The sequence below is a fragment of the Chionomys nivalis genome, chromosome 12, assembly GCF_950005125.1.
Source record: "Chionomys nivalis chromosome 12, mChiNiv1.1, whole genome shotgun sequence".
Classification (NCBI taxonomy): Eukaryota; Metazoa; Chordata; class Mammalia; order Rodentia; family Cricetidae; genus Chionomys; species Chionomys nivalis.
The window spans coordinates 72645626-72671184 of NC_080097.1; the positions used below are offsets into that span (position 1 = coordinate 72645626).

At 42.3% G+C, this 25559-nt stretch overlaps 1 protein-coding gene across 3 annotated transcripts in view; it reads left to right on the top strand.

The window, feature by feature from the left end:
• Positions 1-5221, top strand: part of Gng2 (G protein subunit gamma 2) — a 114743-nt gene extending 109522 nt beyond the window's left edge. For all 3 annotated transcript variants that reach the window (XM_057786639.1, XM_057786640.1, XM_057786641.1), the window contains one exon: positions 1896-5221. In XM_057786639.1, the coding sequence (XP_057642622.1) occupies positions 1896-2024 (129 nt within the window). In that variant the 3' untranslated portion in view covers positions 2025-5221. The remainder of the gene's footprint in view (positions 1-1895) is intronic.
• The last annotated feature ends 20338 nt before the right edge of the window (positions 5222-25559 follow it).

The window sequence follows — 25559 nt, forward strand, 5'->3', positions numbered from 1 at the left end:
ACACGGTACTGCCCTGCAGATACACGGTACTGCCCTGCACATACACGGTATTGCTCTACAGATACACGGTACTGCCCTGCAGATACACGGTACTGCCCTGCACATACACGGTACTGCCCTGCACATACACGGTATTGCTCTACAGATACACGGTACTGCCCTACAGATACACGGTACTGCCCTACAGATACACGGTACTGCCCTGTACATACACGGTATTGCTCTACAGATACAGATACATGGTACTGCTCTATAGACTATGTACAACACAATCTACAGATTGGTATAACATGGTTTTGACACATAGCAAAGGTCACAGATATCAGCAATTATTGTAGTTATTAATAAGATTTTGATGTTGTGTTGGATTATCATCCACAGGAGACTGCAATCTAGTTGAGGAAACAAAATACATTTGAAAAGAAAATCGTTCAGAATAATTTGTTCAAATATAAACTAGGAAAAACTCCATGTTATTAATTTTTCCCAATTTAGTATCTTCTGGGTCATAGAAAGTATGTTGGGAATAAAGATGACTTGGTGGCTAAGAGCACTGGCTGCTCTTTCAGAAGACCTGGGTTTGTGTTTGATCCCCAGCATTCACATGGCAGCTCACAACAGTTTGTAACTCCAGTCCCAGGGGATCAAATGCCCTCTTCTGATCTCTTGGAGCAATGTACACACAGGATACACAGACTTGCATGCAGCACTCATACACATAAAATAAAAATAAAATCTCAAAAGAGTTTCTGCTTCAGAAGCTTCATGCCACTTGTTTGTATGTGAACATCATGGGTGAGTAGGTGTGGGTGGCACCAGATCTCTTCCTAACAAATGTGATTTCAGTGTTGCTGTTTTACAGTCTCTGCTACTTAGCAGTTAAGCTCCTGTTTAGTGAATATTGCTCAAATAAGTAAAAGTCATGACAAAAAAAAATGGCTGCAGTTCCTACTCTAAGTCTGACATTTTCCCTTGTTTCGGGGAGCTGAGCCTAGAAACAGTCAATTCCCTTTTATTTTGCTATTATCAAGTTAGGTAAAGGTATGTGGAGAATTAGCTTCCGCCTTTGGAACTAGCCAGGGATTTGACTGCTTTGCATGCAGATGGGACACCTTAGTGGAATTAGTGGAATTAAATTTACTTCCCCAAGTAACAAAAAATGTGCAACAACCACAAAGAAAAGCACCACTGGCAACTTCTCACAAGGATCTGGGGTGTGCAGCCCACCTTTTCCAAAAGCAGGGCAGCACCTCTACTGGAGACCACAAACAGTGATACTGTAATGTATATATTCTGTACTACATGGTATCACTGTGTGTGTGTACACTTGAAATTATGCCTCCTTGGTAATACCAGTCTGGCTTTGGCATTCCTAGCAGAATTCCGAAAAGCAGGGGAATAGCTATAGATATGTATATACACATATATATGAACATATATTCTATAAGATATATGTTATCTACAGATATATAGTAACAATCCTGTGTGAAAAGCTTCCTGTCCATGAGGTCTTGGATGTCTTTTCTGGGTTATCTCACTGGTATAATTCTTGCCACCAGGTACAGCAACTGAAGTATAAGGGCGCAGAAGTAGAATAACAGGGTTGGTACTTGCAGGACCCTGATGTTAAGTGGCCCTTTCCTTTGAGGCTCCTTTTACCCTAGATTCTCACCTCCTGGCAACAGTCCTGTCAGCTCAATTCCACTGATCCCTTGTCTGCAGATCAGGAAGCCAAGTTTATGCAGGTGGAGTGTCTCCCTTCACTTTCAGTCTTTGGCCTTCCAGCTGGATGAACCCAGACGTGGTGGACCACAAAGCTGAGACTTGAGCAACCGCACCGGGGGTGTTTGGGTCCATGCCTGTCTGTTCTTCCAAGTTTCTGCCTTCCCTTGCAGGTGTCCAAGGCGGCTGCGGACTTGATGGCCTACTGTGAGGCACACGCCAAGGAAGACCCACTGCTGACCCCAGTCCCGGCCTCAGAAAACCCCTTTCGGGAGAAGAAGTTCTTCTGCGCTATCCTTTAAGTCTCTGAGAGGAAGATGAAGACCGCCGGGGCTCCAGGGACATTGATGTAGAGTTTCTAGCAAAGTGGGCGCCTTTCTGGTCTGCAGCATTTAAAGAGAGGAAGGAGAACCATCCTGGACACTCCAGGCTGTGCATGTCTAAAGAATTGTCCCCTTGTGAGAATGGAAGCCAATTCCACATCCCAACTTTATAGATCTGACCCTGCAGACCTGTCTGGAGGAGGGCAATGTATAAAAAACAAAATCGATGTCACTTCTTTCCTGCTATCCCTTTAAGATCTCACATTTCTGCTTCATATTTAAAAACAAAATAAACATTAAAGCCAGTGTCTTGAGCTGAGATATGACTGACCTTCTGGGAATGAGAATTGTCTTTAAATGCCCTCTGATAAACTGCTGTCTCGTGTAGCCACAGTTCTATTTAATGGCATCCATGTTTAGTCCTTCGTGCCTTGTTTTTTTCCTTCCCTTTCTCTTTCTCTACCCCTCCCTATTAGAATACTGTGGAGATAAGTCTGGGTGTATGTGTTAAACTGAACTCTAAGGATAAGTGAATAGCTGTGATGTTTAGAAAGATGTTCCCCATGGTCTGTCTCCACGAGAAGAATAATAATAAAAGGAACGCACACACACACACACAAAATGCCGGCTGTCTGTGTTCTCTTACCACTGTTCCTAATATTTGTATATAATAGTTTTGATTCTGCAAGTAAATGTAAATCATGTGTTGTGACTGGTGCTTTCATATCTTTGTGATAGTTTTTGAGTAATACTGCATGAAAATGTTTCTATGTTGCATCCATTCAGAAGTTTTGTTGTTCAGCTGGAAAGCTAAGAAGAGAAGTGAGAGAGAAAAAAGATGCCAGAGAGGGGAAAAGGTTCTCTGTGTTTTGAAAATTGAGATCACTTCAGCGCCTTAGCCATGCCTGAAATACCTCCTAGTGAACTGTGGTATAAGCACCTCACATCAAATTTTCCCCAATCCACAGTATTTGGGTTTACCCAGGATCCAGGACAGTGCAGTAAACCCACACTGAATGTCAGGCAGGGATCCACCATGACCTAGGAAGGCACTGTCAGAATATCAGCAAGTTCCCACTCTTCAGGAACCGTGGAAATCATATGTAAAAGAATATTTTCCATGTTGATAACTAGAAAACTATGGCCCTCTTTAACTCATACATCAGAAGAAATAAACTCTCAGCTTCAAAGAAGGTGCACCCCCAGAATACCTGCTGTTTGAGAGACAAAGCACCCCAAGCACACTTTGAGTAACCCCACAGCTGGCCCTTCTTCCCACTGACATGTTCCTCATTTTTCACTTCCCCAAAATGTCAAAGCAATCAGTGCTTTGTTCCCTACCCTGTTTGTCAGAGCCTCTTTGCTCTATTTACAGCTTCCTTTGGCTAGCACCCTCTCTTCCCACAAAAAAACATTGAGTCTTTTCTCCTCTCCTCTCCCCTCTCCTCCCCTTTTCTTTTTTCCATTGTACTTGTAGCCCCCAGCAGCAATGGAAGGCCCTGGAAGCCTTTGTATGTTTCCTGCATTCTTCCCAGTCAAAGAGAGTCTCCTGTACATCTTGTTTGTTTTCAAATCCTAAAGACCACCAAATTCAAGTTAACTTTACTTTCTCTTCTTGTCATTCTCTTCCCTCATTTTTTAAAAGTGTGTTGTGTGTTGGGGGGAGGGGTATTTTGTGGGAAGAGTAAGATGAAAGAACCCATTTTAAAAGAGATTTGGTAAATATTTTTCTTAACTCTTTTATGGGTCTTCAGATAAAGGAATAAATATGTCCAATTAAAATTGATGCCTGAGGTGGGAAGAAGAGGATACCAGAACATTTATCAATGCATGAATGCAATTTCCACGAATTCTTTCTGGTCAGATCTTGGGGGTTTGTTATAGTTGGTGGGATGCTCATGGAGATTTAGTGGTTGAAAAAAAAAGCTATCAGTCTTTACAGAATGACACCATGTGCAACTGAGAATACCATGGAATCAGTTGGAAGTGTCACACATTTAAAGTGAACTGAAACAAGATGTGTTCATGTGTTAACTAGGGGCACTCTTTGCTGGGGAGAGGGCATCACTAGGATTCTGGTCTTCTGTGCAAATTTAGACCTCTGCAGCTATTAAAGTATAATCACAGCCTTCACGGCACACCTTGCACAGGTCTAGCAATTAAAAGTTAAGGATTAATGAATTTTTTGTGAGCATGCCTACAGAACGAGAAGGCAGAAAATGCATTCCCCTTCTGAAAGGAAGTTTCAGGAAACTATCTTATCTCTTTCACAATTTCATATCCTTCAGTATAGAGCCATCATCAAAATCAGTTTTGACTTACTAATGTTTGTATTTATTAAAGAGGAAAAGTTTTCATTTACTTGGGTCTCCAAAGAGCTTCATTCTTTTCAATGTCAACCATAGTTTTCATCAGCATAATTTTATCTTAAGATAACTGATAGAAAACCAACTCGGTTATTTAAGAGCCTCATTTCTATATGCATAGTAGTTAAAATCTGTCATGGAATTATAAAATAATAAATGTCATACTTATAATGCAATGTCTATTAAGATACTTAAACCATTTTCAATACCAACTCTAAAATGTTTTTCAATTTGAAAGTAAGTAAGAAAAAATTTAAATCATCGGATTTAAAGAAAAAATAAGTGTCATACTTTCCCTCATATGCTTATATTCACATAATGAATTTTGAGAAAATCAAGCCAATGGACTTTAGGAGATTTTTATACCTTTTCTTTTTCCTTAGCGCTTTGCTTCTCACTGCTCCTGGAAATGATGGATATTATGTGTAAAATACTGACTCATAGTCCAACAATTGTAGAGATCCCCATACTTTTCCTGTATAGGATCTCTGGAAAGTACCTTTAAAGAAAAGGGAACACGAACATGGCGGGAGGTTGTGTTTTAGGTTGGTTTTTTTCTGTTTGTTTGTTTGTTTTTCTTCAAGACAGGGTCTCACTATGTAGCCCTGACTGTTCTGAAACTTGTTCTGTAGACCGGGCTGGCCTCGAACTCAGAGATCACCTGCCTCTGACTCTTGAGTGCTGGGATTAAAGGTGGGAGTCTTCATGCCCGGCTTAGAATGTTAAAGTAGGAAAACCTGAATGTGGTGTGCACATCTCTATTCCACATGAACCGTGTATTTGTTTTAATAAATGGAATTTTCAGATTCATTTCCTATGGGGTCATTTTCATTGCAAAGATCCTATGTCAGTGCTGACCTGGGGAAGCAGGGATGGGGAAACAGAGATCCATGGTTTTCTTTAGGAGTCTGCTCATAGCAGGTTTTAAAAAGAGAAAATACAACTTATCTGAAGCTCTGTCTAAAAACTTCTCCCTTTGAACCTGTGCCTCATGTACAACCCTTGGGAACAAAGACACAAGGGAGGGAGAGTGCTCAGGATTCTGAAGGCTGGGAGAGACAGAGACTCTAGTTGTGTAGATATTTTAACCTGCTGTAACTACACCCCAGTAGTACCCCCCTGCTCTCACTGTATGTGGAGTGTGTTATTATCCATCTGTGATTTTAAAACTGTACTGGAGAAGACAGAACCTTTGAATTCTAGAGTCAGCAGTCTCCTCAAAGACCTTTCTCAGTCAACAAAGACTTTCTGTCAGTGCTGGATTTGAACCTAAGGTTGCATAAATGCTGGGAAAGCATTCTACCATTGAGCTGTATGTTCAGCTCTTTTTCTACTTAAAAAACAACCACCAGGATCTTGCTGTATTGCTCAGACTGACCTTGAACTCATCCCATCCCATTCACACATGCAATCCTCCTGTCTCAACCCTACCTCCCCCAATAACCAGGGTTGTAGGTCTATCCCACCAGACCCCCTCTAAGAAAGCCTTCTGAGTATCCCTCAGATTGTGGCAGTAGAAGCTACTGCTAGTGAAGAAAGAAGCGCTGGATTCTGAGGACTTGTACTAGCAAGAGAAGCAGCTACAACCCAGAGGAGCCACATGGTGGAGTTGGTGCATGACTATTCCAAGTCCATCACTGTTTCTCAAATGCTGCCTGCCTGCCTCAGAATCACCTGAGATGTATTTTAAAAGGGAAGATCCCGCCCTGCACCCCCCCACACACAATCATATTCTCTGATGGTGACTTAACAACATGCATTCTTTTGCATGCTACCTACCGAGCTTCATTCTCTAAGTATCCAGCAATGCTTGCTTTCCATTAATGCTCAAGAAAGGCACAGGTCACAAGCATTGCAGGAGTGAGCACAGAACAGCAGGTAAAGTTCCAGGCAGTTCCTGGTCTGAGCCCTTGCCAGGAGGATGCGGGGGGTGGGGTGGGAGGCTTTTGGCTCTGTTCCTGTTTCATCAGTCCCTCTGGGAGGATCCCCTCCAGCACTCCTTCTTTAATAAGCCAGTCACATTTTAGGCAGTGCTCACAACGACAGAGGGAATTAGAGCTGGGTCAGCTCCAACCCACAAATTGCAAATAATTTGCCAAGGGAAATCCCTTTCCCTTCGGTTCTGCCCCAAATCTACATTTTCTTCTATTTAAAATCAGGAAAGTTAAACAGAATTGATTTCAATGAAAGGGTCATTGGGTTCCCAACCTTTCTTTCCCCAGTGAGAACTCCCATGGTAGCTGGTAAGTTGCAGCCCTAAACTAAGTTACAGGTTGATGGTAACTAGTGACCTCGAGCACATTTGGAACTCACTGTGAGCCCATTGCACTGAAGAGTCAGAATGAGGCCCCAGCTTCTCATGTGATCTTCAAGTTATAAAACCGAGGGAAGACTACTGAATTTATTTGTCTTACAAAGCAGCCAAAGAGCCTGGTGTGGTGGTACACACCTTTCATCCCAGTGTTCAGTAGGCAGAGGTAGGATAATCTCCGAGTTCAAGACCAACCTGGTCACAGAATGAATTCCAGGACAGTCAGAGCTATACAGAGAAACCCGGTCTCAAAAAGCCAAAACCAAACAAGAAAACAAAGCAAAGTGGCTAAACCAAATGAAACAAAGCAGAAGAAAAGGCATCACGAAGGAGGCAGTGATAAAGGATGGTGGCCCTTACGTGCTGGCAACCCTCGACAATGGAAACACTAGGCAGCCCTGCCTCAACTCCTGAAAACACTTTCCTCTCCAGCCATGCCCCTGGCTCAACCCTTGTGTCTGAGTTTAGCCACACCCACTGCTACGATCACTCTCACAGCCCCCCACTCTAGCAGTGGAACCAAAGAGGTCTGTGATAATCAGGCTCCCTCGGTTGCAGGAGGCAAGATCATTTTTTTCCTTTGATTTTTCAAGACAGGGTTTCTCTGTTTAGTCCCTGCTATCCTGGAACTCAACTTTGCAAACCAACTTGGCCTCAAACTCAGAGCTCCGCCTGCATCTGCCTCCAGAGTGCTGGAATTAAAGGCACATGCCACCATTGCCTGGTCAGGCAAGATCTTTTTTAAAAAATAATTTATTTTTATTTTATGTTCATTGGTGTTTGCCTGCATATATGTCTGTGTGAGGGTGTGTCAAAGCCCTGGAACTGGAGTTAAGACAGTTGTGAGCTGCCATGTGGGTGCTGGGAATTGAAGCAGGGTCCTCTGGGAGAGCGGTCAGTGCTCTCAACCTGATTGAATGGGAGGCAAGATCTTAACTGCCTAAGCGGGTCCGTTGTTTGCTCAGCTGGATCCCAGTGCTAAGTTGAGTTTTTCACATGCCCCGTCCTCTGTGTTTCCCTCTGGAGCATCGTGATACTGTCAGCTCTGACCAGACCAGCAACTGCAGGAAAAAGACAATGACAGACCCAGAAAAAGTCCCGGCCATGTCCCTGGACAAGGACCTCACAATATAGACTGCGGGAAGATTCAGTGTGGCCATGAGGGCGGAACAGGGATTCCGAGGAAACTGAACTCCTTGCCAGACTGTTATCTCTAAACTCAGAATCCCATGGTGCTCTGCTTCGAGGTACTCCTGTCAGGCACAGGTTCTAGGGCACCAGGCCGTGCTTCTGCAATCTTTCTATCTCACCAGGCCTCTCTCTTTCACTGCCCTGTGACTCTCTACTTCCTCAACCCCTTTGCTTATGGGCTTACCCCCTTCTGGACTGCCACCACATGTGGCAGGAAAAAATAACTGATACAAAGCACACCTCCTAAGCCAGGCAAGAGTGGTGCATGCCCTTGATCACAGCACTCAGGAGGCAGATGGATCTCTGAATCTGAGACCAGCCTGGACTATGGAGTGAGTTCCAGGACAGCTAAGGCTACGCAAAGAAACCCTGTCTCTGAAAACCAAACAAACAAAAAGCCACAACTCTTTGAGCAACTTCCTTTTGCTCCTCTTCGGAGGTCAGTTCGAAGTTCGTGCTGTCTTTGAATGGCTTCACCCCTTTCACCTCCAAACAGATCAGTATTTTGTAATATTTCAAGGTAGACAGCACTGTTCTGGTTTTATGGAACTTGTGGATCAATGGTGAAAGTACAGTCAATTGCCAGTTACCAAGGACCCAGGAAGCTGGGAGGAATGCAGAGGTGGATTATGGACTGGACGGGTTAATAGTCCACCTTGTGAGAATCTTGTCTCTCGGGTAAAATGTAGCCATCTCCGGAGTAAACTTCCCTTTATTCCTTCTGCAGTCTTAAGGCCACTGAGAATGAAGTTCTCCACACAAAACACAAAGCTGAGTGGAGATCTTGGCACCCTTTTCTGACCTGTGTAAACGAGTTCCATGCCCCACGCCATGGCCAGAGCATTCTGTCAGACAGTGATAATACCGAGGGGTCAGTGACAAGAGACGTACAAGGCTGACTGCAAAATTCATCTTTAGCTTAGGGCTGAGGAAGGGGCCTCTTCCTCTGCCACTGAAGTCACCACTGATTGTCCTCCATTCTGCCTAAGTGTTACTATTCACAGTTAGATATAAATTAGCTAGGCTTCAGTAAAGTTAAATTTCAATTCCTCATATAAGATAATCCCGTGTTAAGTGTCCAATAGCCACACTCAGCTAGCAGCTAAGCAGCTACATTGAATGGCACAGATACAGAATATTTCTATCCTAGTAGAGAGAACTGTCATATGTTATTTTAGAGCAATGGTAGCTGGCTTTCCACCCCTAACAGCTGACTGAGTGTACTTTATCCTTGTACTCAAATTTTGATAATACATTTTTTTAAAAAAAAAAAAAGTAAGAAAGAGAAAGTGAAATTCAATATGAGCTTGCTGTCCAAGGGTTCTGCAGCTGCATAAGCGCCTGTGGGTAGAAAAAAAATTTAAAAATTTCATCTTTGTCAAACGTGTCGTGATTTTGTTTCTTGTCCTTAATCCCTATATAATACAGTATAGGATTATTCTTTCCATAGTATTAACATGAGGCTATGTATTATAAGCAAGCTAATGGTGTCCCCCTAAGGGGCAGCTATACTATAATAATCCACTATTGGCACACTTGGCCATAGTTCATGGCAAGTCATACAGGCTGATTATGTCATTCCTGGAAACCTCTAAGCCACATATGTCACCTGTGTACCACTCAAAAAAGTACAACAAGAAAAACCATGAAGGTGATAAGAGCAATAGCAGCCACAATGAAGGGAACATGCAGTAAGTACTACAATGTTCCACTCCATTCCCACAGTAACTCAAGGAGCACCAGGCATCTTCTGAAGCAGATACCTTTCCTGCCTCCTAACACATGCATGGCCCACTTCTGACTTCAGAAGCAGTTGTGGCAGAGTGTTCTCAGCAGTATACAGCTTCCCAGAGGAAACTAGGACCCCCAATCTCTCCTTAGCCCCTACTCTTCCCTTCCTCCCAACTCCCTCTGCCCTGAAACAACCCTCAGCCAATGAGGAAGAAGAGTCTGGGGCAATGTCAGCAGCTCCACCCAGCAGAAGGATCATTTTGGGCACAGTCTATATATAGCTGACCTGAGAGTTCCTCACAGGGTTGTTCCCAGTCAACCACAATAGTAACCAACCCAACAAGCACTTCAGTGACTTCTGCATCTTCAAACTGCTTCCTTTGTCTTCATTAAAACTTTTTAAATTTTTATTTTTAATTCTCTGTATGTATATGTAGACTATATCTATATCCAGATGCCCCTAGAGGGTGTGGGTATTCTGAAGCTGGAGTTGGACAGTTGTGAGCTGCCTAACATGAGGGCAGGGAACTGAACCCTGATCCTTTGTAAGAATGATAGATGCTCCAACAATGGAGAACGTCCGTCCAGCGCGGCCTCCTTTTCTCCTATTACATTTGTGTCTGCTGCACTCGCTCTTTCTCAACATTTCCTCTCAATAAACTTCCTGTATTCAACCCACAGACCCAGGCCTTGACATACCAAGTGCTCAAACAAATCCAGCCTGTTTGGTAGATAAAGAACTGGAGGTTTGGAAGATTGGCATTCTCCCAAACAGCAGATGAATTCATCATGTAGATTCTTCTTGATTTCAAAGCCTCTGCTCTTAATTACTCTCCTGGAGTGTAAATTGGAACGCAAGTGAAAAAAGGGAGGGTTTTAAGGAAAGTTCTGACTGTGTTGCTTTTTAGAAAGTACACGCTTTGTGAACATCAAGCCCCTGGATTACCTCTTTGAATGAAGAAATCAGTGTTGTAAGTCAATACTTAAGCACTTACTCACTAAGCTAACTTGGGGCCTAGACAGTGTCAGCAGAAACTATTAGGATTGCCTTGCACAGAGAATATTTCTTGATATCATGGATCCTGTACAAGGAAAAACCCAGAAGATTTATTATATCTGGGATGATGCAAATTGTTGCTTTATTTCTTGAAGACTTTCAGTAGGGGAGAAAGAATTCTTCCTTTTCCAACTACTGTTCTAGTAAAAGCTGCTCTGTCAGCTGAACTCAGCAACTGTCTGTGGGTCAGAAGTAGAATCTTCCAAGTGGTCATGAACCTTTCTCCCTCCAGACAAGATCTGGGTAAAGTTCAGTAAGAAAAGCAAGACCAGTGCCCTCACCCATGAAGCTATAGGCCTCACCGGCGCTTTGGAGAAAGATAAGAGAAAGGGTGCTCATTTCTGCCCCAACAACCTCTGGTTGGTCAAAAGCATCGCCTCAGCTCCCTGGCACCCCTTTATGCAAAAAGTCTGGAATATTTGGTTGGGGCCTCACCCCAGCTCCTGGCATAAGTTCCCTCCCCTGGGAGTTGCCTCAATCCAAACTTCACCTCTGAGAAAGCCTGCCAAATGGTGACCCCTCTCCGCTGAGGGTCAAGACCACCCTCTTAGGCTATTTAAGCTGCCCCCAGAGAATGAACACGTGGTCCCTGGGTTACCAGTTGTCTTCCCTTCTCTCTCTTCCCCTCTCCGTGTTTCCCTGGGGCCACCCAGGAGTGCTGGCACCCAATTAAACATGTATGTCGTTTAATTTGGTTTGATTGGGATTATTTGTGTCGGCGGAGAGGTTTGTCTATGAAAATACTTAACATTTGGAGGTCCCATAGCAGGGGGCTGTTTTTCCCATGGGCCCGAGGCCACATGTTGAAAAATATCCTTCTCCCACGTGTTCTTTGCTTTGCTAAGATAGCCTTCGTCTCAGTAAGTTCCCCTTTCTGAGTGCATGCCACTAGGGGCCCTTTCGCATTTGTTTGTCGATTTTTGAACTTTCCTGATGGAGTTATGGCCTGTGCCAGGTGCCTGACGCAAGTCGTGAGCCATGTCTCGCTGAGGTGGGACTGGGTGGATAGAGACATCTGCCACTCACATTCCATGACCCCCCTCCCTACCCCCCCCCCGTTTTTGACTCAAGAGCCCTGTCCTGGTGGACACATTGTGACAGGCTTGAGTTCCAAGATTTGGCATAGACTCCTAATGTGATTCAAAGCCTGATCCTCAAACGACATTAGATTGCCTTTTACAAGAATCCTTTTAAATTGGGGCTAACACCTAATGTAAAAAAAAACAAGGCTCCAAAAGCCCATGGTTTCTGGATGCATGCTCCCACCCCCACTCCCATTCCCCATTCCCCTTCCCGCTTCTCCAGCTTTTTGTCTCTCACTGTTTGTTCTCTACAATGGATCCGGGTCTGTTTCTCCCCCTGTTTTTCCACTCTAAAACTGCATAGTTCTTGCATTCTTTTGTTTTTGTTCCCTCTTGCAGCATCTGCTAATAGGGATCTTAATGGGACCACCTCTGTGCTTCCCTGGCTTCTACTGCTTGCCTACATCAGGTTTTTTAAGTTGGTCGGCTGACACAGGTTCCTAAAAGAGTTTTATTTGTCTGTCTGTTAAAATAATGTGGCCACAGTGTGCCTGTTTTATGTCTATGTGAGTATGGGGGTGTGTTTCCACAGTATGCTTGCTTTATGTCTCTGTGAGTGTGTGTGTGTTTGATTTCACAGTATGCTCATCTCATTTCTCTATGTGTATGTGTGCATGTTTTAAGATCTGTAAGGCTTATAACTCCTGATTACAACAGCTCTGGAAAAATACAAACACATGGGTAACCTCCATTTTGACCCCACCACCATCTCGGGTAAGAGTACCCACATGTGCTAGTATTCTTTGACTTATTAAAATATTCCTTTTAATCGTCTTACATTTACTATCAATGGTAAGCTATAATTAATTGGGTAAAATACATTTCTATAACTGGTAATGGTACCCAATTCTCAAGTGTCTTTCCAGATCTGAGGGTATGGCATTTAACAAAAGAGCTTCTAACACAGAGACATGCCAGTTCTTGCAGCATCCTATAGCTCCTCCAAAAAGATATGTGGTTGCAAAAGACCTTCTACCTTGAGGCTTGCCTTTGGGCTTGGAAAAGTCACCTGCATAGCAAAAAGCAGCGTTCCATCTCCTCAGCTTCCTGGATGCTATACCTGGGTATAGATCTTCTCATCTTGCCAAGACAGGTAGACTAAATCTTTCCTCCACAGGAAAATCTTTGATCCCCTTGGACTCAGCAGCTAACAGCAAGCACTGATTCTGAGGCTGGTGTTCTCCAAGGACTAAGGAGCGACTTGGGATTGCCTGCGGCACTAAATAAAAGCTGTCTCATTTCTGCTCATTTGTCTCCCTTAGATCTCTCTAATGGCATTTGATGACTTAAGGTACTGATAGCTTATTACTTCATGTGTTATATTTCCTGATAAAATACAGAGAGATGTGCCTCTTTAACAGGCTTCATAGTCCAAGAATGATAGGTTTCAGGTGTATGCTTAAAAATTCAGAGTTCTCAGTTCTCTTTGTCTTCTAAAACATTCCTGTTCCTGTTGTCTTACCGAGACCTGCAGGTCCCTAAAAAGTTATGCTGCTTTAGCAACAACTCTGTTCTGGTAAAAAACTAACAGTCTTGTCTCCAGAGCCTATTTTAACCCCACCCATTTTCAAGCATATTTTACAGGTCACTCCTGCTGTCTGGGCCATGACCAACTTACAAAGCACTGTCCAGACAATGCCAACACCTGCACCAACTCCTGGGACTTCACCATTGGAACTGACTCTCTTGGCTTAAAAGGACACCAACCAACTGAAATCTGGTTTTAAAAGGGCATATCTGCTCAGTTATTCACCCAAGCCTCATCTGTACAACCAGGGCACTTCTCTGTCCCATTCTTTCTGGCAGTTAATAATTTGTCCCATGGTTAGCCCCATTCATAGGGCCAATAATAACAATATTTTTTTTCTCCTAGCCACCTGCCTTCTCATTCTCTCTCAAGAAACAGCTGCCTGAGGTCTCCAGGATGACAGTAAACTGGATGCCTCTCCAGCCACACCTCTCATTGAGCATGAGCCCACCAACTCCCAGATCTCCCATGTCGCCCCACACCCACCCATAGAAAGTAGACAGACTTGAGCTGGCACCCCTTTATCCAAGAAGTCTAAAATATTTGGTTGAAGGGCTTAACCTCCGCCCACTGGCACCCCTTTATCCAAAAAGTCTGTAATGTTTGTTCAAAAGCATCACCTCAGCTCCCTGGCACTCCTTTATAGAAAAAGCCTGGAATATTTGGCTGGGGGCTTCACCCCTGCTTCTGGCATAAGCTCCCTCCTCTGGGAGTTGCCTCAGTCCAAACTCCACCTCTGAGAAAGCCCACCAAATGGTGACTCCTCTCCAGGAGGGTCAAAAAGCCCACCAAATAGTAACCCCTCCCCAGGGTAGGTCAGTCCCACAGGCTGTTTATACTGGTCTCCAGGTTTCCCATGGTCTCACCTTTTCTCTCTTCCCCTTTCCATGTTTTCCCGTGGCCATCCAGAAGCACTGGCACCCAGTTAAACCTGGGTATCTTTTAATTCAGTTTGATTTGGTCTGACTGGGATTATTTGTGTTGGTGGAGAGGTGTAACATATGAGGGGCCTACTTGTGGGGTTTCTGTCCCACCCGGTACCCCACAGCTGGCAAGCCCCAAAGGAAATCACACAGAGATTTCTATAAGTTATAAAGCTGATTGAACCATTAGCTCAAGCTACTTATTAGTTCTTGTAGATTATATTAACCCATTATTCTTATCTATTTTAGCCATGTGGCTCAGTACCTTTTCCAGTGGGGCAGATCACATCCTGCTGCTTCGATAATCTGGGCAGGAGTGGGAGAAATCAACTTCCTCCTTCCCAGAATTCTCCTGTTCTCATTGCATCATTTCTACTTCCTGTCTGGTTTTCCAACCTATACTTCCTGCCTGGCCAATCAGCATTTATTTAAAACATGATTGACAGAATACAGACAATTCTCCTGCACCAGAGAGGTTTGGCATTTAAGAAAAGTACTTTACAATCTCCGTCCCATTTCTGTCCAAATGCCATGAACACATGAAAGCCCATGTAAGCTTGGATTTGAATTGCATCATAGAGCAACCAATGCTCATCCACATGTGCACATACAAAGGAAAGCTGTCCCAGAAGGCTTGCAGAAGCAAACCAGAATTCTCAGATGGGGACTAGTATAGTGTACCAGAACATCCCTCCATCAGAATGTCACTGGCTACACTTGTAGGTGATTTTTAATAGCACTTCTCACAGGGTATTCCAGGAACTCTATAGGGTCTCTGAGGTCCCTCTGTAGATTCTCTAAGGTTTAGTAATAATCCTGGAGTATTGTTTTTGCTTCCATCTCCTCATAGAATGAGGCATTTCAGGGCTCCATATGAGACTCTACCTGCCTTCTAATAAACTACACATTAAAAAGATCTCCAAAAATTCTGAAAAGAAGTTCATCTCTTCTTACCATAGTTTTTGTCTAGGGAAATGAATTTTATTTCATTAAAAAGCATGCTAACATGAAATGGTTTGCTATTGTTGTTTTCAGTGAATTAGCATGCACAATTTATGTTTAGTTGTTGTTTGTATGTCTTTAAGTCTCACCCTGTAGCCCACTGTGTAGCTCAGAGTGACTTCATATTCATGGTTATTCTCCCACTTCAGCTAAGGGGTAGAATTACAGGTGTGAATCATCCTGCCTGCTAAATACACATATTTCAAAATGTATTGGTCTCTAGTACAGTGAGTGGTGATAGGTACAACTCACATAAGCTGAAGTCCTAATCACAGCAGGGTGTAGTCAGTAATTTAAAAACATAAAGGAGTATTGGGGGCCTTGAGTACCAGCCTCAGTACCCCCTCAGGGCTAAGAATTGGATGTCTACAACAGGTGAGGATCTAAGGGTAAAATATTAACTCAAGCACTTTACCTCTGAATGTCCTTTATCACGCAAGGGGAGAAAGTGAGGTGAAAGGGTGCAGAGGAGAGGAAGAATAAGGAGAAGAAAAGAAGGAGAGTAAGGGGAAGAAGTACAAGAAATAGCAAGGAGAAGGAGAAGAGTAAGAGTAAGGGCTGATCTCCACGAGGTTTCTAGATTTTACAGTCATAGTTGGAAAATTTTATAGACAAGGATAATGATAACTTGCATTTCAAAATCACAAAAAGACAGGTAGAATCTGACAAAGCTTTACTCTGGAACAGGTAACCCAACCCAGGGAATAACCAGTATTCAAGGGGAAGTACCTGACATTCCAAACCATTAGATTATGTTACTTAACATCCCTGAATCCCGGATTCACCCATTCTCCTCATCTAATCCCTTTTGTGATAATCAGATTTGGGGATCCCCAGATTTGTTTGTTAGCAAAGGTGGGGCTGCAGCTCGGTGTGGTCTGCTGGCAGGTAATTTTGTTGGATTGACCCTGTAAATTTGACTGATAGAACAAAGAGTGAATACCATCGCTCCAAAGCCTCAAGGTGTGGGGAAATGGAGCGAGATCACTCAGTTGCCAGTGAAGAAGTCACACTGTTTTGGGGATGAATCCTATTTTGAGGGGAAGAATCATGGCTTCACAAGGTTTTTACAGATATGATCATGACTTTTCCAAAAGAGAAGTGTTCCCAAAGGTCTGCAGAATGGGTTATTTCATGTAGATGTGCACGTATACACTTCCCTTCCATGTAGATGTGCACTATACACTTCCCTTCCATGTAGATGTGCACGTATACACTTCCCTTCCATGTAGATGATGTGTACGTATACACTTCCCTTCCATGTAGATGTGCACGTATACACTTCCCTTCCATGTAGATGTGTACGTATACACTTCCCTTCCATGTAGATGTGCACGTATACACTTCCCTTCCGTGTAGATGATGTGTACGTATACACTTCCCTTCCATGTAGATGTGCACGTATACACTTCCCTTCCATGTAGATGTGCACTATACACTTCCCTTCCGTGTAGATGTGCACGTATACACTTCCCTTCCATGTAGATGTGCACGTATACACTTTCCTTCCATGTAGATGTGCACTATACACTTCCCTTCCATGTAGATGTGCACATATACACTTCCCTTCCATGTAGATGATGTGCACGTATACACTTCCCTTCCATGTAGATGTGCACGTATACACTTCCCTTCTATGTAGATGTGCACGTATACACTTCCCTTCCATGTAGATGTGCACGTATACACTTCCCTTCCATGTAGATGTGCACTATGCACTTCCCTTCCGTGTAGATGATGTGTACGTATACACTCCCCTTCCATGTATATGTGCACTATACACTTCCTGTGAATCTGTCTATTGGAATATCAGCTGTCAATTCTATGTATAGTCTTGTGGGCTCCAACAAAGGAGTCCATGGGTCACTGAGTTTGAGGACAGCTTCTTGCCTTCTCTTCTATTTTATGGATGAAAAATTTAGGCATCATTCAAAGTCCTTGGAACTATTGAGGAAGAGTCACAAGCAAATGTAAGCAGAAAGAGAAGATGATTTTTTTTGGTGGGGGACAGGGTCTCACTATACAGCTCTGGCTGCTGTGGAATACACTGTGTAGACTAGGTGGGTCTTAAACTCACAAAGATTCATCTGCCTCTACCTCCCGAGTGCTGAGATTAAGAGAGTGTGCCACTAGCACCCAGCTAAAAGAGTAGATGATTAAAAGAGAAAGAGAGAAAGAGACTTTCTAGGAAGACATTTCTAATTTTATGTTCATATTAAGCAGGCAATTAAGTGGTAATTTTTCATGCAAAATACAAAATCACGACTAACATAAGTATTGAAAGAACACATATCAAAGATTGTATTTAAGTCATTAATAAGTAAATTAGGCAAATGTCATAATGAACTAAAATGGAAATCAAACGCCAGAGGCATTTATAGATTAGGAATACTAAAACACCTCCCAGGGGAGGGAGCTTATGCCAGAAGCTGGGGTGAAACTTCCAGTCAAATATGCCAGACTTTTGTATAAAAGGGTGCCAGGAAGCTGAGGTGATGCTTTTGACCAACATTCCAGACTTTTTGGATAAAGGGATGCCAGCAAGCAGAGGTAAAGCCCTTCAGCCAAACATTTTAGACTCCTTGGATAAAGGGGCACTGGCTCAAGTCTGGCTACTTCCTATGGGCATGGGATGACATGGAGAGGGGAGAGCTTGGAGTTGGTATGCTCATGCTCAGTGAGAGGTGTGGCTGGTGAGGCATCCTGTTATCCTGGAGACCTCAGGCAGCTGTTTCTTGAGGGAGATGAGAAGGCAAAACTGGCTTTGTTCATAAAGAGGAAACAATCAACCGAGCTTCTATGGGGCAGAATTTGGTTCTGCAAAAGCAAGAGATATTTCAAGTTGTTATCAGTGACTTACAACATCTAGTGCTAGCAAATACCTTAAAGGCAAGGGAAGGTACAGAGATCCTATAATCAGAATCAGGTAATCCAGGAGCCAGGCTGTATAACCCATGGCCTCATGGTCCACATGAAGCCAAGGAGAATTAAGAATAAGGTCCAATACTAAATAGTATACTCATTTAAAATATTTGAAGGATTTTGTAATTTGTTCATTTATCTGTAACTAGGTTGCATAGTTCTCTAGTGTGATGTTTATAATTGCCATGTCATGACATCAAAAGGTCAGGCATGAAGAACCAAAGTTCCTCCATTTTGTCCTCCACCTCTGTCTTGTGTCTTGTGTAAGCTATTTCCTGTAAAATATTCTAGTCCCAGAAATGGCTAGGGGCAAAAGTAACAGGGTAGTTGCCTGAAAAGTACAAACAACCACAAAACATTCCCACCCGAAGGTCAATCAATAAGAAAAACTTGGCAAGCAACAGGCAAGGTTTGAAAATAAAACTTCTGAAAAGTCCCTAGATATGAACCAATCAGGATTGAACCTGTCACCCCACACTCTGCTAATGTAATTTTCTGGGTTTTGCCTTAAAATAATGTACTCTAGATGGTTGGGGTACCTCTTCTTGCTGCTGCACTGATGAGGTCCCTGACAGTTTGTATCATGTACACAATAACCTTGTTTTTGCATTTTGGTGAGTCGGTCTTCCTGGTGGTCTTTTGGAGTTCCACAGACCAGACCCTGTAACTCTGAGAGAAAGAGAGAGAGAGAGAGAGAGAGAGAGAGAGAGAGAGAGAGAGAGAGAGAGAGAGAGAGAGAGAGAGAGAGACTTGGATTGCACTCTGATCTCAAGGTCTTGCTCTTGCAGGTTCATTCTAATCCATAGCCCTTATCCAGCTTCTCATACATGGGCATTTCTTGGAGTGTCCCTCCATCTATCTCTTAGTGCTAAAAGTTAGTATGAATTAACTGTCTACTTTAAGATTATAATACGAAATGCCCACAGGTTTATGGTTTCTAGCTAGTGACACCATTTTGGAAAGATGTAGAAACTTTGAATGGATGAGGAAGTAGGTCACTGAGAGGTTATCTTTGAAGGTTACGTCTGTTCCTGCCTGGACTGACTTTCTACTTCCTGCCCACCATGAGGCAAGAAACTGCCTGAGCATGCTCCCACTAGCTGGCCACAGAGCCAACATAGAGTATGTGAGCTCAATTCTCTGCAACCATGAGCAGAAATAGAGTGTTGCCCCTTTACACTGCTTCTGTGAGATGTTTTGTCAGAGTGAAAAGGAACTAACATTTATTTTATGCTTCAGGTTCTTGACAGTCTCCACAAAGTCCCACCAGATAATCTTTCCTTACAGCATAGTAAACAAGCTAGAGAAATTGAGTCACGCCGGGCGGTGGTGACGCACGCCTTTAATCCCAGCACTCGGGAGGCAGAGGCAGGCGGATCTCTGTGAGTTCGAGTCCAGCCTGGTCTACAAGAGCTAGTTCCAGGACAGGCTCCAAAACCACAGAGAAACCCTGTCTCGAAAAACCAAAAAAAAAAAAAAAAAAAAAAAAAAAAAAAAGAGAAATTGAGTCACTTGTATAAAACCTCTATCAATGAGGCTTCATTTGGGTTCAAATCTCAGTGCATCAAATTGCGCCTTTTCTTTTGCCCCTTAGTTCTGCACCAGGCCACCAGAGGGCCTGCTTGACAAGAAGCACATCCTACCGTGGGTTATTCATGAAAGAGAGCAGTAATCTCTGCTTACTCTGAGAATCTTCCTGGAACTGGAATCACAGAGGCTTGTAAACTGTCACATGGGTGCTGGGAACTGAACACTTGGTCTTATGAAAGACTACTGAGCCCTTAAATTCTGAACTGCCTCTCCAGCTCCTTGGTCCCAGTTTTTAAATGCCTTCTCTGCTCAGCAATACACAGTAGCACCTGAAAGAGAATTTTTCTTTTTTTGATAGTTTGTTTTGCTCTTTGAGGCAGGATCTCTCTCTATATCCCTGGGTGTCCTGGAACTCACTATGTAGACCAAGCTGGCCTCCAACTCACAGAGATCCACCTGCATCTTTCTCAAGATTGCTCAAAGAGGTTTTGTTTTGTTTTTTCGTTTGTTTGTTTTTGAGGCGACTACCTCTACATGAGTCCAAGAATAAGACATTTATATAATTATTCCTGAAGGAAAACAAGATACAGATAAAGTTCAGAGGCTGGGCTGAGAGTTGGCTTAGATCAGAAATTAATAATCAAAGCTATAAACCAAGTGTAGCTGCTATTTGTAGCCTACAGACTAAGAATGCTTTCACTTTAATGATTAAAAACTCTCAAAAGAGCTTCAGGGTGGTGATACATGCCTATAATACAAGCAGTCAGGTATGAGGGCAGATAGAGGCAGGGAGATCTCTCCCTGAGTTGCAGGCTAGCCTCATTTGCAGAGTAAATTTCAGGACATCCAAAACTACAAAATGAAACCTTGTCTTGGAAAACAAAACAAAAAGATAAATAAAACAGTTTAAAAATTGTCAGATGGAAGTGACACACACCTTTAATCTCAGCACTTAGGAGGAAGAAGCAGGTGGATCTCTATGAGTTGGAGGCCAGCTTGGTCTACAGAGCGAGTTCCAGGACAACCAGAGCTGTTACACAGAGAAATCTTGTATATATGTTCTTAAAAATTAAATACATAAATTTAAAATTAAAAAATCAAAATAGAAGTGGGCATTACTTGGCATTCAAATCGCAGTTTCTGTGCCTTCATTAGATTATCACCTATCCGTCAGTGCTTTGTTCTTGCTGCCTGCCTTCAAGCTGCAAGAAAGCTAAAGGTCAAGTAACTGCAGCCTCTCTACAACTCCCAGTCAACAGTGACTTTCTGTTTGGGAATAATTTCTTAGAAACCCCAGAGTCAGTAGCTCTGAAGAACCTAAACACTGCATGCCCTAAATGCCATGGGTTTTTAAGTTATGTAATGGGGAATGAGGCCTGGAACCCTGAGCTTAACAAGCATTTTTGAAGGTTCTCTACTGTGTTTCCTGCCCTTGGCATCTCAGTCAGTTCGTGGCTGTTCTGGTTCGTGTTCTGTGGCAGTTTGCTTGAATTTACCATTAATTACGATAATTAAAGTCACAGAGCCAACTTCTGTGACTCCTGGACTGAAGTGTTTCCTCACATTTCTTTCCCCAAAGCTCCCTCTACTGGCTAAGTTCTCAGAATGACATTTAACTGCAGATGAACTTGAGACCAGAAAGAAGCCAAAGCCATAAATCTATAGAAAAAGGTTATTTGGGATATTATTTCCAGTCCTAGTCAACTTTTTCACAGTGTGTGAACATCAACATCTGAGTATATAAATTTTTATTTAATATTTTTTAGAAATGTTGTACATAGGCACTATGTCTATATCATCCCAGCTCTTCCTTCTCCTTACCCCAACTACTCCTGTGTCCCCAGCTATCAATTCATGATCTCATCAATTAAACTCATGATCTCTTTCATTATTATTGTTACAGATATATATATATATATGTATATGTATATACACATACACATGCATATATGTGTAAGCAGAGACTGTGCATTTGTTTCCCAGCTGCCCAGACCCAAATAATCACACAGAAGCTATATTAACTACAACACTGTTTGGCCAATGACTTAGGTGGATTCTTAGCTAGCTCTTACATCTTGAATTAACCCATTTCTATTCATCTGTGCATCACTATGAGGCTGTGCCCTACCAGTAAAGTTCCAGCATGCCCTTCTCCTTTGGAAGCTTCATGGTGTCTCCTTAACTTCGCCTACTCACTCTATATATCTCTGTTCAGATTTCCTTCCTGGCTTTGCTCTGCTAAACTATTGGCCAAAAAAAAAAAAAAAAAAAAAAAACAAACAAAACTTTATTCATCAACTAATAAAAGCAACACATATGCCGGGCGGTGGTGGCGCACGCCTTTAATCCCAGCACTCGGGAGGCAGAGACAGGCGGATCTCTGTGAGTTTGAGACCAGCCTGGTCTACAAGAGCTAGTTCCAGGACAGACTCCAAAACCACAGAGAAACCCTGTCTCAAAAAAAAAAAAAAACCAAAAAAAAAAAAAAAAGCAACACATATATAGAAGGACATCACACATCTTCTTCCCTTTTCTGTCTAAATAAAAAGGAAAGTTTTAACTTTAACATAGTAAAATTATATATAACAAAACAGTTATCAAGCAAGAATTATAGTTACAATATTTAGCATTTACATTTGGTAAATTAAGGAAAATAATATCTTATCTTTGTGAGTCTAAAGTTTTATATCTAATTTATCTTTTATCATAACTAAGGAAAACTATAACTATCTGTCTTCAACTCTTCAAAGACCCCAGAAGGATATAATACTGCCCAAGTAAACAGGAAGTGCATTGTAAGCAACTTCCAAAGCTCTAAAGTTGACAGAGACATCTTGCTGCCTGGACAGTCACCCAAAGCTTTTCTGTAATGTTGGGACATCCATCTTCAGCCTATAGGCCCATATTACCCTGCATACTTTTTCATGAAGCAGGAAATTTGAAGATCTGTTCTATCTTGTAATGGAAAATTCATCAGTTGCTCTCTTCTATGTCCTTCAGAATGTCTGGCAGACTCTTTTATGTAGCAGAAACCCTGAAAGACTGTCTCACTTTCTTTGTTTTTGAATGATTTATTTTTATGTGCATTAGTGTTTTGCCTGTGTGTATTTCTTTTCCTTTTCCTTTTTTTCTTTTGGTTTTTCGAGACAGGGTTTCTCTGTAGCTTTTGGAGCCTGTCCTGGAACTAGCTCTTGTAGACCAGGCTATCCTCGAACTTATAAAGATCCACCTACCTCTACCTCCCGAGTACTGAGATTAAAGACATGCACCATCACTGCCTGGCTGTCTCACTGTCTTTAGGTAAGTTCAGCAGTCATTTTTCGTTGGGTCCTTCATGTCCAGTTTATATAGCATACCATCAAGCAGTTCAGGCAAGAACAGTTTCTTGCCCAAATGTCTAGCCTTGTCACATTGAAGGCAAATTCCGTAGCAAGTTTCTTCAAAGCCTGTCAACCTCTCTGAAGTAATTGGTGCTTCCAGAAGCAGACATGTCTCACCATTGTGAAAAGACTAAGTTCTTAAAACATGCAATGCCTGTTCTGTAGGTCTTTGAAAGGTTTGAAGAATACCTATTCATCTGAAATATATCTCTATACATTTAGAAAACCTAACTAACATGACTACAGTTTGACTATTATAGATGAATACTATTAATCTGTATTTCTTAACTATACATTAAATGGGCTTTTTTATTTTTCTTTTTTAAATGGGCTGTGCAAATACAATACCTTAAATAAAGCAGAAATACATATATACAGTGTAACAAATTTATTTATTTATTTTTATTTATTTATTTATTTATTTTGGTTTTTCGAGACAGGGTTTCTCTGTGGTTTTGGAGCCTGTCCTGGAACTAGCTCTTGTAGACCAGGCTGGTCTCAAACTCACAGAGATCCGCCTGCCTCTGCCTCCCGAGTGCTGGGATTAAAGGCGTGTGCCACCACCGCCCGCAAATTGATTTTTTTTAAAAGATTTACTTATTTATTATCTATATAGTGTTTTGTCTGTCTGTATCCTTGCTGGCCAGAAGAGGGCACCAGATCTCATTACAGATGGCTGTGAGCCACGGTGTGGTTGCTGGGAATTGAACTCAGGACCTCTGGAAGAGCAGTCAGTGCACTTAACCTCTGAGCCATCTCTCCAGCCCACAAACTGATCTTACATTTGTATCAATAGACCTAAACAATCATCAATATAAAGTATTCATTTCTATATCATATTTTCCATAAATGAAAACATGTATAAATAATCATTTTGAGAATTTGGGTGTTGTCATCTCCAAACTGTTTCCTGCTGTTTGTTGAGCAAAGTATTTTTAGGGTTTATGGAAACCTTTCAGGGGGGTCTTAGTCTGGAAGGAATCCACATGTTCTTATATTCTGTGGAAACAAAAGTAAAACCTCTTTTCCAAAGTAGCACATCCTTAGACTCAAATTTTGAAGTCAAGATACCTTTAAAATATATATGTTGGTTTAGCTTAGCAGCCCCCAGAATCAAATATCTCTCTGCAGTCAAAAAATTCAAATAAAATACAATAATATACATAATCCAGCCTCTCTATATATTCCAGCTTTATGTGGCCTTTTTCTTTACTCCTTTAATCTATGACTGTCTGTACTCTTTTATATTAACAGTCTATATTCTTTTTCTTCTCTCTCCCAAGCCTATGTACATTTTTAAATCATGCTATGACTCATTCAGAGGTTTATTTCTGTCTGAATTTGTCTTTATTGCATAGCTGTAATCATTTTCTAACCAGGAGTGCTTGTAAAATGGTAAGCAATGTTGTCATAGCAGCCCTAGGTGCTGGCTCCACCTCTCTTGGCCTTTCAATATGACAAAGGTACATATACCACCCGCTCTGAGACTTCTGGGTGGGAGCAGTGCTCACACTCATTCTGGGAAGCACTATGCAGTACATAAACACCCTTTGTTTGGGTTAAAGCTAAATCTGCCATGCAGCATGCTGTGCAACCTGGAAATGTGTCCCCCATGCTTTTCTTGCCTGTGCACACCTAACAGACCTGATCCAGCTGCTTGCCAAGGTAGGGGTGCTGAACGGCAGGCATGCTCTCAGCTACCTTTCTCCTAACTCCAAGAGGGCATACAACCACCTGCAGTCAAAGTGTGTGGCTGGTCACATGGGCTAGCCCCAAATGTATGGGCACCATTTGTAAGTGGAGACTGTTCATTTGTTTCCTGGTTGCCCAGACCCAAATAACCACACAGAAATTATATTAATTACAACACTGTTTGGTCAATGACTTAAGAGTATTCTTAGCTAGCTCTTATATCTTGAATTATCCCATTTCTATTAATCTGTGTATCACCATGAGGCTGTGACCTACCTGTAAAGTTCTGGTGTGTCCTCCTTCGGGATCTACATAGCGTCTCCTTGACCCCATCTTTTCTGTCTCTGTCTCTGTCTCTCTGTCTCTCTGTCTCTGTCTCTCTGTCTCTGTCTCTGTCTCTCTCTCTCTCTCTCTCTCTCTATATATATATATATATATATATATGTTCAGGTTTCTTGCCTGGCTTTGCTCTGCTAAGCCATTGGTCAAACAACTTTATTTATCAACCAATAAAAATAACACATATACAGAAGGCCATCCCACATCACATATGTGTATCTGAACTACTAAGTCCATTTAGTTTTGCTTATATGTACATGCATCCCAGTTGACTACTTAGGGTTGGACAACCTATGTGAAACTCCTCCTGGAGAGACTGTTTATCCCTCTCTCAGTAACTTTTCATCTAAGGGTGGGATATGTGGAGTTTCCCTTATCCACATTGGCATGCAGCTGATGATATCATTACACTGGCATTGTTAAGGCAACCATATCATTGAGATCTCCTGTGAGCAACTTC